The sequence below is a fragment of the Gymnoscopelus braueri genome (genome assembly GCF_963280865.1).
Source record: "Gymnoscopelus braueri genome assembly, chromosome: 3".
NCBI classification, from domain to species: Eukaryota; Metazoa; Chordata; class Actinopteri; order Myctophiformes; family Myctophidae; genus Gymnoscopelus; species Gymnoscopelus braueri.
Genome location: NC_137612.1, coordinates 14,453,311 through 14,469,859, shown reverse-complemented (window position 1 = coordinate 14,469,859; position 16,549 = coordinate 14,453,311). Strand labels below are relative to the sequence as shown.

At 42.4% G+C, this 16,549-nt stretch overlaps 1 protein-coding gene across 1 annotated transcript; it reads right to left on the bottom strand.

Moving 5' to 3' along the window:
- Positions 1-876: 876 nt before the first annotated feature.
- Positions 877-14,361, bottom strand: LOC308082241 (tripartite motif-containing protein 16-like). Its single transcript, XM_080423921.1, has 7 exons — positions 14,119-14,361; positions 12,128-12,502; positions 11,113-11,208; positions 8,870-9,103; positions 5,800-5,959; positions 1,630-1,689; positions 877-1,534 (listed from the first exon to the last, which is right to left on the bottom strand). Exons 1-7 carry the CDS (start codon positions 14,338-14,340, stop codon positions 924-926), a joined length of 1,758 nt encoding a protein of 585 aa, XP_080280047.1. The 5' UTR covers positions 14,341-14,361; the 3' UTR covers positions 877-923.
- Between the last annotated feature and the right edge of the window lie 2,188 nt (positions 14,362-16,549).

The window sequence follows — 16,549 nt, the reverse complement described above, 5'->3', positions numbered from 1 at the left end:
CCTTTATAGCAAGCCTACAGACAGAAACACTCTTTTCTAAATGTGTGATTCCTATCATCCCACAGCATTGAAAAAGAGCCTACAGCAGTGGTTCCCAAACTGGGGGTTGGGACCCAAAGGGGGGTCCCCAAATTATTAGCTTCTGCACAAGTTACAATTTAATGACTTTAAAGACCTCTTTAATACCAAATTGCCAAATATTACGCAAGAGGCAAACGTTGTGAAAATAGCCGATCTACAAGCTCACAACGCCTCGCTGTGAGGCAGTAAAAATAATATGAGCTTGTAGATCGTATATTTTCACGTTTGCCTCTTTTTTACGTAATATTTCACAATTTGGTATCTTTTCTTTATTTTATATGTGGAAATAAACAAATAAACAAGCAAAAATAGCATCTACCAATTTATCCAACAAGTAGTGCCTATAGAGCATCGCAGTTCCCGCCCCTTCCGGGTTCCACTGCAAAATACTCAATGCATTTTTCCCATTGACATTTCCAAAAATATTTATATCAATTAATTTAAGCCTAGAATCAAGCCATCCAGGGTCCTGGTGAATCATGACCATAAAACGTTTGATTCTGTGATTATTTTTTTTGGAAAACGGCAAAACAAAGGGTATTTATTAAATATAGTATATCATATAATGAAATATAAAATAAAATAAATCACAGAAAAAAATGTTTTATGGTCATGATTCACCAGGACCCTGGATGGCTTGATTCTAGGCTTAAATTAATTGATATAATTTTTTTTGGAAATGTCAATGGGAAAAATGCATTGAGTTTTTCCTTCCGGCACCAGGAAAAACCAGGAAGTGGGCGGGAACTGCGATGCTCTATACTGTATATGCTATGAGCTTCTCTTTCCCTGGAACATTGGCAAGGTTTTCAACTGAATATGAGGATCAGGTTTAAACATGTCTACCACATCTTACACACCTCTGCTGTATGATTTACAGACGTATGATAATTAATTATATGTTGATCATTGGGACCATGAAGCCCTATCCCTGCATAGAGAGGTTGTGTGAAGGTGGTGTGAACTGTATGGAGGAGGCTCATTGTGTTGTCACAAACACTGTAGAAGGACAGAGTACCTGCCTTGTGGTCCAGGTACACCCCCACCCTGGTGACAGTATGCTTGTACCCATCATTATACCCAACTGTGGTGGAACTAGCGGGCTTTGTCACTTTAGTATCAATGCTGTTGTGTGTGAACCAGCAGTCGTCACCTATGCATCTTAAACACCAGGACTTTGAATTGAATCCAAAGCCTGACTGAAAACGATCCTGTCTGTTGATGTCTTCATAAGAGACGGCTATATAAACCCATTCTTTCTCAATCCATTCTACTTCCCAGTAACAACGTTCAGTCAGACTCTCTCTACACAACACCTGACGGTAAAACAAAAATCTCTTTGGATGATCAGGGTATAGGGAGGAACCTTGATGTCTGGTCACCTTCCTGTTCTCCTCTGACAGGGAGAGGTTGCCGTGTACTGTGATCACATCCAATGAGAGTGGACAGGAATCTGTGAGAACACATGACAAAATATCATGAATTAAACTCTCATCAACCTGTTTATGAGGGTTTGTCAGATAATACTCAGCCTGAACATGGACTCACATTGTAAGAGTTCCTCTCTGGTCTGAGGCTCTGCTGGCTGTGAAACATCAGCTGGAGACTCTGGAGACACAAGAAATAAGTGAAGTTAGATCAGGGCTACTCAACTTAAGATGGCTCAGGGGCCACTCAGCAAAATACCAAAAGTCCAAGGGGCCGCAAGCTAAAAATGACGGTCCTATTTTTGGATTTTTCGATTTTGTAACACACACTACACATTGTTATTGTTATAAGAAAATTTACATTTTGACATCATATTCTTTTCACTGTACCTGTTTATTTTGTGTGTATGTCCAGTGGCATCAGTTCAGCAAAAGCTAAGGTATGGCAAGGTTAGGGTTGCCAACTCCCAGAGATTGAACTAAGGGACACCTACCCTGGGCGAAATGCATAGAAAACTGCATTATACCTGTAACAATTGACGCACCTGTATGTATGTCTGTCTGTTTGTTTTTTTGTTTTTTTTTTAGCAACCCATATATTTGAACGGAAATGTATATTTTTATCCTGTGCTTAAAAAAAAAAAAAAGGGGGGGGGGGGGGGGGTTTGACCACAAGGGGCCGCCGAGACGCTGTGTTGGGGCCGCATACGGCCCGCGAGTTGAGTAGCGCTGAGTTAGATGAAGAAGACATCACACTGAAGAATGACCTCTAAAGCACCTTTTCAATGTGGGAGGCACCAGAGGGGCCAATGGGAAATATATAGATGGACAGACATAGACATAGATATATGATCCACTTTGTGTTCATTTATGTGCCAAAAGAGAGACTTGGAGAGCTGTTTCACTGTGCAATGTACGTCTACTATTATGTAATAGTATACTTATTATTTTGGAACACATTTCTAATCAACAGAGCAACTACTGAAGATATCTCATCAATACTTGGAGTAACGTCATGGCAAGGTAACTACACAACCCAACCCTCTACCCAAGAGTCATTTTGGTTTATCAGTGTATCTGTCACAGTATGAGTGGAAAACCAGTCAGATTGAATAAGGTTCACTCGTTTTCACAGACTGAGCGCCGTCTGAAGGTGATTTGAGCCACAAGAGGCACCGCCGAGTGAGCTTAAAGGTGAGCGAGTTGCCGTACCGAATTCACCATGTACACTCAATACAAACAGTAACATATTTTCTTACATACGAGATTGATAGTGCTACTTTTTTAATCCGTTGTATCCCTGTTGGTATCTATTTTTATGTGATAATCGACTTTTGTAAAATGTATGTATTATTATGTTTTAGCTGTTTTAGTATTTCTTTGTAATACACTGTGATATGCTGGATGTTTTTGTTAATGTATTTTAATGTCTTGGACCCCAGGAAGACTAGCTGATGTTAAGGCGTCAGCTATTGGGGATCCGATTAAATAAACAAAAAATGAACAAAACCTTCCGCCGTCCGAGTTATGTCGATAGGGACAGAATCGTAAATCATCGTCCCCCCTAATCTCGGTACCTCCGAGACGTAATTTCTTTTTTTGACTCCCCGCCCCGCCACTGGGGAGCGCGGGAGGTGAACTTGAAGAAAACGAGCACTCCTTTTTCAATCTGACTGGTTTTCCAATCATACTGTAACATACAGTATCTATTAGCTAGTTACAGTAGTTGTCTATTGGCAGCAAATCAATCAACTGTCTTCTGACTTTAACAATCCACTGTTTACTATGATGGCTGGTTGACCATTCATCTGACCAAGTGTGTGTGTGTGTGTGTGTGTGTGTGTGTGTGTGTGTGTGTGTGTGTGTGTGTGTGTGTGTGTGTGTGTGTGTGTGTTGCCGTGGCAGTCCTGTCACTCTTGGTTCAATAAAACCCTAAAGTCCAGTTTATAGACGACATACACAGAAATTACCGTTCACCTGAGCAAGGCATCTTTATTGTAGCCTGGTAAACCCCCCTCCCTCCGGAAATCTCATTTGCATTTGATTTCAGGAAGGAGTCTGGGATTGCACAGGGAGTAGAGCTGCCCGGTCGCTGCGTTTGCGAACCAATCAGCGGCTGCTAGGGGCGGGATCATCCAATCATCTGCTAAGTATCTTGAAAAAACGAAACGCTGTTTGTCATCGATTCTGCTACCGGAGTCTCAGATGGAAGTAGGCAGTGAAACAAAATGTGTGTCGCAAGCTTCTTCCATTTGATGGAGTCAGGTTATCTTTATTGACAAACAAGGGAGATTCCCTCTATAATATGTGAATAACAGAACAGCAAATTATTGATATTAAAACAATACCACCTGATATATCTCGAAGGCAATTCGCTCCACATCAAAGTCTGCATGCAAACAAGCGTTCAGTTGAGCGCCTGGAGAATTCTGAAGTCCTTATCTTTTACATTCAGTATATCAAAGCTGTGGCTATCAAGGCCTGCCTTCTGACCAAGGCCTGCCTTCTGACTCACACTCTATAAAGTAAAGGTTGACGACCCAAGGTTCCACAATGGACCAGCAACCCCTCCTTGGGTACGAATTTAATACCCAGAACACAAGATTAAAATCTGAACAGTACTTTATAGCAATTATCATCTAGTATAATTATGTTTAAAAAAAATGCAGGTCCCACTTTTTTTCTTTTTGAGTCGTGTGAACCGAGGAAAACCCTTTTCTTTGAAGGGGAAACTCTGAACTAGGCTGGGGCTGGGACAATCACTAAAATGTGCTTGAAGACTAACAGTTGACAGATTTCACTCGGCTACATGAGGAATGCAGGAAGGGGAGGGCTTACTGAAACAGCTGGCCACCACATTGGTCAAATGTCATGTCGGAACCAACCAGCCAGGCCAGCAGTAACTCAATCCCTTTGCCCTAGCCTGCAAAGGCAACTACGAAGGGCAGCTCAGTAAATTGTAGAAACTTTCCGAGGTTATCTGGCCACCTTTGCATTTGGTATAACAATTCAAACCACAATGACATGTTATGACAGGTCTAGCAACATTTAAAACATGGGTCATACTGCCTGTATAGACTTAACGCCAACAACCCAGCGATATATATCTTTTCCTTTTTTGCAGAAGACAGTATTTGTTGAGTGCAGATAACAAAGCTCACAAGTCAATTACAGTTTCCGAAAGCACTTCAGATTTCATCATGATTCTGCGAAGGCAGACGAGAAGTAGACAGGGAAGCATGACAGTCTCAGAACTGAAGCCTTCGAGGGTCAGCGGTCAGTCTAGGTCAAGAAGGGGACAATAACAGGGAAGATTTGTCGGGTTTGAGTTGAGGCCCGTCTGAGGGAAGCCATTTAGAAGTGCTTGGGGCCCCAGGGAGAGGGACCACCCCCGGGGGGTCTCATGTAAGCCATCTTTGCCTCATTCTCAACAACGTCTGACATGTATTCCTCTTCCAGATTGAGGAGATGGTCGATGGCATCCACAATACCCTGGATAGCATCCCGTGCAGCTGTAGCGTTTTGCTCATATCCAGTAATGGTAATCTGGTCCTGGTTCTCGTCATTCTTCTCTGGAAACTGGATGTTAAAGGGATACTTCACTTTCGGGCCGGGGACACATTTAAAAAAAATATTAAAAATAAATGAAAAAAGTTATGGAAAATTCATGGCCCCCTCACACATTAGTAGGACACTCTAATGCGTGAGGGGGCCATGAATTTTCCATAACTTTTTTCATTTATTTTTAATATTTTTTTTAAATGTGTCCCCGTCGGGAGAGTGAAGTATCCCTTTAACATCATGTTCAGTGCGAATGTTGGTAATAATAGCACCTTTGCGACCAATGATCTTAGGGTGATACTTGGGGTCCACAGTGATGGTCAGCTTGAAGCTCCTGAGTGCCCGATCCTCCTGTTCAGCCTGCAGTTCCTTGACGCGCTCCAGGAGACCTTCCTTGGCACCTATATCAGACTGCAGGTCAGGAGCAGGCACTTGAATATTAACCTCAAATTCATCCATCAGTGTGTGTGTGTGTGTGTGTGTGTGTGTGTGTGTGTGTGTGTGTGTGTGTGTGTGTGTGTGTGTGTGTGTGTGTGTGTGTGTGTGTGTGTGTGTGTGTCTCTGTGTGTGTGTGTGTGTGTGTGTGTGTGTGTGTGTGTGTGTGTGTGTGTGTGTGTGTGTGTGTGTGTGTGTGTGTGTGTGTGTGTCTGTGTGTGTGTGTGTGTGTGTGTGTGTGTGTGTGTGTGTGTGTGTGTGTGTGTGTGTGTGTGTGTGTGTGTGTGTGTGTAACCTGTGTTTGATGTGTGTGTCCAGGGTGTGGTGAGGACGTGGTCCAGTGTGTCTCTCAGAGCAGACACATCTTCTCTCAGCTGAGTGAAGGAGCTCAGAGTGGACAGAACATCACTGGGTAAGACTGGAGGTCCACTGGAGCTGGACCCACACTGGACGCTCTGGAGAGAACAAATTATTATTAATAATAATAAAAGCATCAATATTAATTATATCAGTGCTTATGAAACCTTTTCAATAGGCCTGTCACAATTATTACATAACCGTCTAATCCTAATTATTTGAGATAATCGCAATTATTTTGTCATATTCGTTTCCATGTTGAAAAAATGTCATACATTGACCTTTATTTTGGTCTATGGTATTGAAATTAAACATCTCATAGTCTTCCCATATAATGAGAACCTTTCCGACCACTATTTCATAACTTTAGATTTTAATTGATTACTCACCATTGGACAAAAATGTCTTTGGTATAAATCTATCCGATAGTGCTGTGGGCAAATTTAAGGAACCCATCTAGCCATCAACTCAGTATATTCCAACACAATTGAAGATCTCTATACTTATAGCCCCTCTCAGGTCGATCACCTTGTTGATAGTGTCACAGGCTCCCTTCAGACAACGCTTCACACTGTTGCTCCTTTAAGAAAGAGGGTAATAAAGCAACAGAGGCTAGCTAGCCCCATGGTATAACTCTGGAACTAAAAATCTCAAGCGAACGTCACGTAAGCTTGAAAGGATATGGCGTTCAACCAAACAGAAAGAATCCTGTATAGCCTGCCAAAACAGCCTTAATATATAAAATATATAGGAAGGCTCTCTGCAATGCCAGAGCCACCTATTATTCATCCTTAATAGAGGAAAACAAAAACAACCATAGGTTCCTTTTTGACACTCTAGCCAAATTGACAAAAATTCATGACTCTACTGATCCACGTATTCCTATATCCCTTAGCAGCAATGATTTCATGATTTTTTTCAATGGTAAAATCAATACTATCAGAGATAGTATTGATAACCTACTGCTCTCAGCCCCTACTGGACCACCCTCGGATGTGGTGTCCTCAGGGGTGGCTGTGCGACATAGTTGCTTCATAGTTGCGTCATAGTTTGCTACTTCATAGTTGTTTGGACAGTTTCTCTAGATTACTTAAAGAGGTCCTGACCCCGGTTGGTACATCCCTACTCGATATGATCAATATGTCTCTGGTGACGGGCTACGTACCACAGTCCTTTAAGGTAGCTGTCATCAAACCTCTCCTCAAGAAGCCTACTCTCGACTCAGGCATTTTGGCTACCTATAGACCTATATCGAACCTTCCATTTCTCTCTAAAATCCTTGAGAAAGCAGTCGGCAAGCAGTTATGTGACTTTTTACATAACAACAAGCTATTTGATTATTATGAAACACTCTATGGCCATTGGCCACTGTAAAGAATCTGGGAGTCACGTTTGACCAAGATATGTCCTTTCAGTCCCACATAAAACAAATTTCAAGAACTTTCTTTTTTCACCTGAGTAGTATTGCAAAAGTTAGGCACATTCTGTCCCAAAATGAAAACTTGTTCACGCATTTGTTACTTCTAGGCTGGACTATTGCAACGCTTTATTCTCAGGCTGCCCAAGTAAGTCCCTAAATAGCCTGCAGCTAGTCCAGAATGCCGCTGCGCACATACTGACAGGAACCAGAAGAAGAGATCATATCACTCCTTCATTGGCCTCTTTGCACTGGCTCCCGGTTAAATACAGAATAGAGTTTAAGGTTCTCCTCCTCACATACAAGGCTCTCAATGGACAGGCACCAGTGTATCTCAAAGAACTCATCGAGCCCTATAAACCAGCCAGAACACCATTGCGTCCACAGTATGAAAAAATGCTTGAGGCTCCAAGTGAAATGTAAAAAAAAACGCGTCAAATGGCGATACGGTGTGAGCTTGTAGATTGACTATTTTCAAATTGCCGATGTACTCAGGTTTATAGTTAAACCAAAGATTGTTGATATAGGAAGATACACATTCTCCATTGGAGCCACTAGAGGCAAAGTAGTACTACAAAATCCTACAAATGGTCTCCTAAGTAGGCGTGGTTTACTTCTCCCCCGACCATCCCACCACCCTCCCCGTCCCCTCTCCCTGGCTGACAACGTCATATGGATGTGTATTTGTGTATTTTCTTCATTGAAGAAAATAAATGCTTTACATGTTTGAAAGTAAACTGTTATTGGAAAAGATGCTTTTAAGAAACCTTAGAAATTCCCCCAACAAACACACGCATTATTCAGTCTTATTATGCTAGATGTGCTCCTGTTTCTGCTCAACATTGTAACAGGTCCTTTTATTTATAAGGTATATATTTTACCACTATAGACTATAATGTGTTTAGCATGAATGTTATGTTTAGCAAAATGTCATGATTCCCAAATCATACCCCATAAACCAAGACAGTTTATGGAAATTTATATTATTGAGCATTGGAACAAAAAATGTATTTAATTTTTTAAATGTCCATAATGATTTCACGTACTGTAGGCCTACTACATTCACATATAGAATCTCAGTTCATCAGATTTTAGAACATCTTATGGGGACAGAGCATAGAGTTAAAATCTAATATAATAATAAAATATAATATAAGGGACAGAGCCCTCTATGTCTCGTCCATCAGACTGCAGATGGACCAAGATGGACCCTTCAGATATCTTCCCAAATCTCGCGAGAGTGTGTTGCTAGGATAGAGAAAAGTCGATAACAAAGTCGATTTTCTCCTAATTTGTGTCACAAAAAGAAAAGCTATTTTAGTATGAAAATCGTGCATATTTTTTGTCTTGTGACGATCGGCTCCAATATTTAGTTCAGTAACCATGGAGCTAAAGAATGGTTCAGAAGCTGTGTTCACGTTCACTCTTCCATTGGAATCAATAGACTCCAACTTGCTTCCTGTCTCCTAAAAAGGTGTCCACCTACGTCACACAGAAACGGGAAGTAAACCGGAGAATGCGACTCTTGCTATTTTCCTCTTGGGTTAAACCTAAACCTGAAATATATGATGTCATCAGTGTTGGACAGAACCTGAATGAAATGGACGATGTCATCAGTGTTGGACAGCTCGTCCAGCTCAGCGTGTGTCCTCTCCAGCTGTGCGATGTCCTCCTCCAGCTGTGTCAGGATGTCCTCAACCTGGGACACAGCTGTCTTCTCCTGATGTCTGATCATGTCTTTAACCTGGCTGTGTCTCCTCTCCACGCACACCTTCATCTCTGAGAACATCTGCTCACTGGCCTCCACAGCTGCTTCTGCAGAGCTCTGCCACACACACACACACGCACGCACGCACGCACGCACGCACGCACGCACGCACGCACGCACGCACGCACGCACGCACGCACGCACGCACGCACGCACGCACACACACACACACACACACACACACACACACACACACACACACACATTTGAATTATTTATTTATATCCACATAAATACAAGGTCTAAAGGACACAAATACTGGTAGTGCAGTTTGACACTGTGGGTTACTATGGGCCGGCATACGTGCCGACAGAAGCAATCACAGTTACAGTTATACACACACGTAGGGCCAAACAGTCAGTATACAGCTTAAGGGTATAAATAGCAGCGCCGTCTCCAAATAGCGCGACTGCAAATGATAGCTGACACTGAGCAATATTTTGCTAGCTGTTTAGCTCTTCTCTTTGAGAGACCAGCCATCTGAAGGCCTCTAACAACGAGCTTATGAACATGGCCCAGGCTGCCAAATATGAAAACTAAAAGTTTACAGTTGTAGCTCAGTTGCGACATGGTCTGCTCTAGCAGTTGATACTTCAACACCTTAGTTATAAAGGCTTCTTCTAGGCTGTGGTCAAACGTACACACACACACACACACACACACACACACACACACACACACACACACACACACACACACACACACACACACACACACACACACACACACACACACACACACACACACACACACACACACATTTGAATTATTTATTTATGTCCACATAAATACAAGGTCTAAAGGACACAAATACTGGTAGTGCAGTTTGACACTGTGGGTTACTACGGCATACGTGCCGACAGAGGCAATAACAGTTACAGTTATACACACACGTAGGGCCAAACAGTCAGTATACAGCTTAAGGGTACAAATAGCAGCGCCGTCTCCAAATAGCGCGACTGCCAATGATAGCTGACACTGAGCAATATTTTGCTAGCTGTTTGGCTCTTCTCTTTGAGAGACCAGCCATCTGAAGGCCTCTAACAACGAGCTTATGAACATGGCCCAGGCTGCCAAATATGAAAACTAAAAGTTTACAGTTGTAGCCCAGTTGCGACATGGTCTGCCGGAATCTGTGTCACCACAACAACCGTATGTGCCGGTATGTGGACTTCGTGTCTGTTATACAATTACAATAGCAGTGGTTCTCAAAGCTTTAATTTCAAGGGTGATATTTGTCACTGTACACTCTATGGGCTACAGAATATCAGGAACTACTGCTGCAGTAGCCACAGTAAGTAACAGAATATCAGTAACTACTGTGTGTAGCCCAAGGAGCCAGCTTCCTGCTTTGAAATTGAGTCGAAATAGGAAGAGAGTTCAAGTGACAGTTCTAATGAATGGCCTGTAGTTTCGCTGTTTTACCCCTGTTGGTGTCCGAAATAATTTATCTTAATGCAAGCAGATGGGTTTTTGACGAGCTTTAGACTTGATTTTCATACCTTAATAAACATTGTCATAAATACTATATGCTTCCAGTCACTAGTTTAAAGTCTCCTTTCAATCATCATGATATGCGTTTTGGTAAATTATGGTCCCATTTATTTTAAAATTGACGATAAAGTAGGGTATGCTCTATGGGGCGGGATGATTTGATTGACTAGCTACACAACCAATAGCATTCATTCCCTGCCCCCGCTCTTGATTGACAAGCTACCCAACCAATAATGGTCTGGTTGCATTGCGCAGGATATGACGCAATATTGAAATTCCTGAACAATCGGCTTCATTTACGGTCTGTAGAAAGAAAATGGCGTAGCTTAGTCCATTCTTTTTTTTTACAGTCTATGGTGTAGCCACAGTAAGTAACAGAATATCAGGAACTACTGCTGTAGCCACAGTAAGTAACAGAATATCAGGAACTACTGCTGTAGCCACAGTAAGTAACAGAATATTAGGAACTACTGCTGTAGCCACAGTAAATAAAAGAATATTAGGAACTACTGCTGTAGCCACAGTAAATAAAAGAATATCAGGAACTACTGACTAGCCTGATGGGAACTGACCTTCAGGGTCTCCATGACCTGTCTCAGCTCTTTCACTTCCTTCTTTCTCTCCTGGATCTTCTGCTGGAGGTTTTGCTGACTCGTCCCCAACTGTTTCTGCAAGAAAAAGCAACGTTTGAAACGTTGTTTGGTTTGGATTCACACACAATGTGAAGAAACAGTTGACACAATACATTAATTGTCTCCGCCAGGCCGAAAGGCATGGCGAGAGAGTATGTTTTACCCCCTGTCCGTCCGTCCGTCCGTGTGTCCGTGTGTGTGTGTGTGTGTGTGTGTCTGTGTCCGTCCTTCTGTCTGCGACCAGCTAATCTCCGCCACCGTTGGCCCGGTCGCTGTGAAACTGTGCACACACACTCCCTGGATACCACAGCAGAACCTCTGCCCCACATTTTTCAGATCAGCCCGTCATAGCGCCACCATGAGGCTGACTTTTGCAAAATGCATTTTTTGCTCCTACAGATTTGCAAATCGGTACACAGTATCTCCATAGGCATGTGATCAACACGGATCTGTCCGATTTCCCATATTCCATCCTCATTGGCTAAGGTTGGCTTCCAAAGTTTGCAGGATTGGTCCGTTTTGAACAAAATGCCTCAAATCATGAACGCAGCGTGCGATTTCCGTGAAAATTTGCATGCACATTCCCACTAGGCCGCGGAAGAAATGCCCCCCTTTTCACATTGCCCTGTTATAGCGCCACCAGCAGGTCTACTTTAGCAAAACATATTTTTGCAACAAAATGCCTCAAATCATGAATGCATGCACATTCCCACTAAGCCGAGGAAGAAATGGCACCCTTTTCACAGTGGCCTATTATAGCGCCACCAGGAGGCCACAATAACGTACCTGACCTGGCGGAGACCTGTGCTCCGAGGAGCACTTTTTCTAGTTTATACTGATAGCTTTCAGGGACATGTGAAAAGTCACAACATTAGGGGGTGGGCGGCTCTACTAAATGTGATGTTTTTTCAAACATTAGCTAATATAATGTCCAGTGACTGTGGTTTTACAGTACCTGTCTGTGGTTCCTCTCTGCGGCCGCTGACACGGTGTCATGGCCCTTGTGTTCATCCATGGCACACAGGTAGCAGATACACTGCTGGTCCGTGCGACAGAACACCTCCATCTGCTTGTCATGACTGGAGCATATATTGTGGTGCAGGCGGGCCGTGGCCGGGACCAGCTTGTGCTTCTTCCACGCTGTGACATTGTGGTGAAGCTGGAAGTGAGTGTCACAGTAGGACACCTGGCATCCCAGACAGGACATCAGGGCTTTGAGGCGTCTGCTTCCGGGGCAGAGGTCACAGGCTACGTCCGCAGGGCCGGCGTAGAGCGGAGCGGCAGAGACAGAAGACTGATGAACATCTGGATTCCTCAGTTTCTCCAAAACCTGCAAGTAGATTCAGATTCACTTTATTGTCACTTAGATGCACTGGTTGGTACATGCAGGCATGCAATGCTCATTTGGTATGTTCTTGCACTCTATTTCAATGACGTGACACGCACGTCGCTTAACACCTACACTGCAAGTCACACAATGGACAATTGATATGCATCTAGGCTTATTCCTATGTTAATTCGCTAGGTGTGAGTCGGGAGCCTTTGAAAACTTTGTTGAGGTGCGAATTTAAAGTAGTTTTAAATCTATGCGTGTGCCTGCGTGTGCTCCTGGTCAAATGGGTTCCGGCACGGCGTGCAAGGCCGTCCAGTGAGCATTGCACCCCTGGGTACATGTGAAAAACTTACGCTCGGAAGCCCCACTACAATAAAAAGAGAGAACCTAAAACCTCTCAATAAAAACAATAAGAGACTTATGGCCTGTGGTTAACAAAATCTTCTTGGTTCACCTGTGATCCTAGTTAACTGAGGCTCTACACTGTCTCTCTGCATTCTGTGTGTGTGTTTAGTTTACCTTGCTGGTAAGAGTGTCTGATACATGCCTAAATTGCAGGTTCATGAATCATGAATGATGAAAAGACACTGAGAAATGAAAGAAAGTGACAGGATCATAGGAATGTTATCTGAACACTGTGGCTGTTCTGACCTTTGAGCTTTGGTCACGTTGTTTTACAATGCCTTACATAAGTATTCAGACTTCTTTAAGAATTTACATTTATTTCTACAGTATAAATGATGATATACATTCTTCCAAAGTGTAAACAGTACATACTAGCATTACATCTTCGAAGCCAAAAGTACAATAACTAAGTGGTTATTGTAGGCTTTTCTAGTCATTCTTTCTTTACAGGCTCACAATCTATGCTCACAATGAGTCATGGTCAGACATATTTCAAAATAATGTAATGGACCTACTTACAGATTATAGCCTACCAGTGTCAGTTTACTTTATGTGGATTATGTGGTCAACACGCGCTGACGTTTACTTACCCTATACCATTAATGATAACATTCTAACCAAGTGATCAGTAAAGTCATATTATTATTCAGCTCTAGCCTTGATACAAGACTGTCTTATATGACAGTCTTGGAGTTAGTTAAAAATAGGCTTTGCACTTTTGCACTTGGGGTCCGTACATACACAACCGTTCAAATTTAAAATATAAAGTGCTTACCCCATGGCCATGATTGTTACAATTATGTACGAGCCCTCAAAAAATACCTGTATATTCCGTATTGTTCAATAAAAAGCATTTTAATCCGATCGGTGGCCATTTTTTCACAGAGTTGTAATGTATCAGGGTGCAATACACCTCCCAACTGATAGGGTTGCACAGTTGAAACCATAAGGAGAAAATGCGAGGTCATGGCCACCGATTGGAATAAAATGCTTTTTATTGAACAATACAGAATATACGGGTCCTTCTGAGCACCCGTACATAATTGCAGCATCCGTGGCCATGAGGTCAGCACTTTATATTTGAAATCTGAACGTTTATGTAGATGTACTAAGTGCGGAAGTGTAAAGGCTATTTTGAACGGCCATATGATTATGACCGCTGACCGTCTTGATCCAAGGCTAATTCAGCTCTCTGTCATCATCATCACCTGAGTCAGCATGTGGTTCCTCCTCAGAGCAGGACGTGGACAGAAGGTCTCTCTACACTGAGGACAGCTGGACAGGGTCTTCTCCTCAGCCTCCTGGTTCCAGGCTCCTTCAATGCAGCTGCAGCAGTAACTGTGTCCGCAGGGCAGAGTCACAGGCTCCTTCAGCACGTCCACACAGATAGAACAACAACCTAACTGGTCCTGGTCCAGAACTACAGCCATTTCACTGTCTGTCTGACTGTCTGTCTGTCTGTCTGTCTGTCTGTCTGATCACCTCGAGTCTCTCACTGTGAAGAATGACTGATTGAGTTTAAGTTTAGTTTCCTCTGACCTCCTAACCAGTGTTGCCAGATGTCGCGAGAGAAACAAGTGGGCAGGGATAAATGTAATCTTGACCATCAGGTCAAAATTCGTGTTAGATCCTGTGTCTAAGTGAGATATGACCTTTAACACACAACCATTCCAATTGTATAAGTTATATTGTATTAACATACAGATTGTATACGTTATATTCTATTAACATACTCTACCATACAGATTGTATAAGTTATATTGTATTAACATACTCTACCATACAGATTGTATAAGTTATATTGTATTAACATACTCTACCATACAGATTGTATAAGTTATATCGTATTAACATACACTAACATACAAATTGTATAAGTTATATCGTATTAACATACTCTACCATACAGATTGTATAAGTTATATGGTATTAACATACTCTACCATACAGATTGTATAAGTTATATTGTGTTAACATACTCTACCATACAGATTGTATAAGTTATATTGTATTATCATACTCTACCATACAGATGGGACAAAATTACATTTTATTCATTAAAACAAGTTACATAGTGAGGCTTTAATGTTTGACATCATTAGATGTTTCATAGTTAACAAGTAGATAAGATGTCAAAACTATACTAAACTTTCAGTTTGTAGCGATTTACATGATAATAAAGATATGTTTAAGATCAGCAAATACTTAAAATGTTGGAATGACACTTATGCAGTGAGACCTTTTCTAGGTGTCACTTATATTATTTATTATATATATTATATATTTGTATTGGTTACATCAAGTCCCCTGTCAGTCTAGCCTGGTTCCTGACCATAGACCCCGCCCACTCTCTGAGTGAGCTCCTCTTGGTCTGGTGTTGCAATGTGAGCCAGTGGCTTTTCACGATCGAAGAAAAATCTGTCAAATCAGAGTCAGAGGTGGGGGTGGTCTAAAGACAAGCCAATCAGCGAATATCTGCTAAAACAAGCTGTGCGATGACGTCAGATGTGGGCGGATCCGTGGATCTCTTGTGATTGGTTTAGGGAAATTTGAATCCCCTCCCCCTGGTAATCGCGGACATTGCAGACAATTTCAGACTGAAGCTCCACGCAGCTTCAGGCTGATAATCAGGCTACTGTCAGTCATCAATACTCACAGCTGCATGCTGTGGCTGTGTGGCACGGCACCGCCCTCTACTGGTACAGAGGAGTATTTGTGGTTATACAGCTTTAATGGGCAGGAAGGAGGAAATTCACTTTCTGGATATTATGAGGATAGATGAAAATAACACTCTCATCATTACCAACCTTTATTCCAAACAATACTAGCGTCCCAGTTGGAAGACTTGGAAAGAACCACACTTTCCCAGTTGAGGAGATTAATTTAACACTGTGGTCTTTGTGCATCAACACACAGCAAAAATAACAGGTAGGCCTACTTGCACACGGTGAACTCAAGAAAGAAACACTCTCAACAAGGTCAAAACTAGTAAACTCAGAGCCGTATAAGAGAGTTGTGACACTAGCGTTGACTCCCATTATAAGAATGGAATGCGGAAGTGCTCTGTCTAACCATACCCGTGGGGGGATAGGCGCACATGATTTGGCAACCCGGGAGCCAGCGAACAAAAAATCGCTAATAAACAGCTGACATTTAGGGAAAGCGAAAAATGGGCTTCGCTGTTTCGTGCACATGGTAATGGTCAGTGGCTGTGTGCAAATTCAGATCAATTGCTCCAGCGACTGAAGAGAACCCGGCAGAAGAGCTGGGCTGGGCTCACCACCCGCACAGAGTTTTGTCGATTTATAGGAGGATATTATATCTTTGTATTGGTTACATCAAGTCCCTTGTCAGTCATCAATGCACACAGACGCATGCTGTGGCTGTGTGGCACGGCACCGCCCTCTACTGGTACAAAGGAGTATTTGTGGTTATACAGCTTTAATGGGCAGGAAGGAGGAAATTAACTTTATGGATATTATCAAGATAGATGAAAATAACACTCTCATCATTACCTTTATTCCAAGCCTACAGACAGAAACACTCTAAAGAGGTGTGATTCCTATCATCCCACAGCATTGAAAAAGAGCCTACAGCGGTGGTTCCCAAACTGAGGGGGTCCCCAAATTATCTTTGGGG

Coding starts and splice junctions, on each gene's coding strand:
- LOC308082241 (XM_080423921.1), bottom strand. CDS start 14,340: ATGGCTGTAGTTCTGGACCAGGACCAGTTAGGTTGTTGTTCTATCTGT. Junction 11,209..12,127: donor CAGAGAGGAACCACAGACAG/GTACTGTAAAAC, acceptor TTTTTCTTGCAG/AAACAGTTGGGGACGAGTCA. Junction 1,690..5,799: donor GACACACACATCAAACACAG/GTTACACACACA, acceptor TTGTGTCTCCAG/AGTCTCCAGCTGATGTTTCA.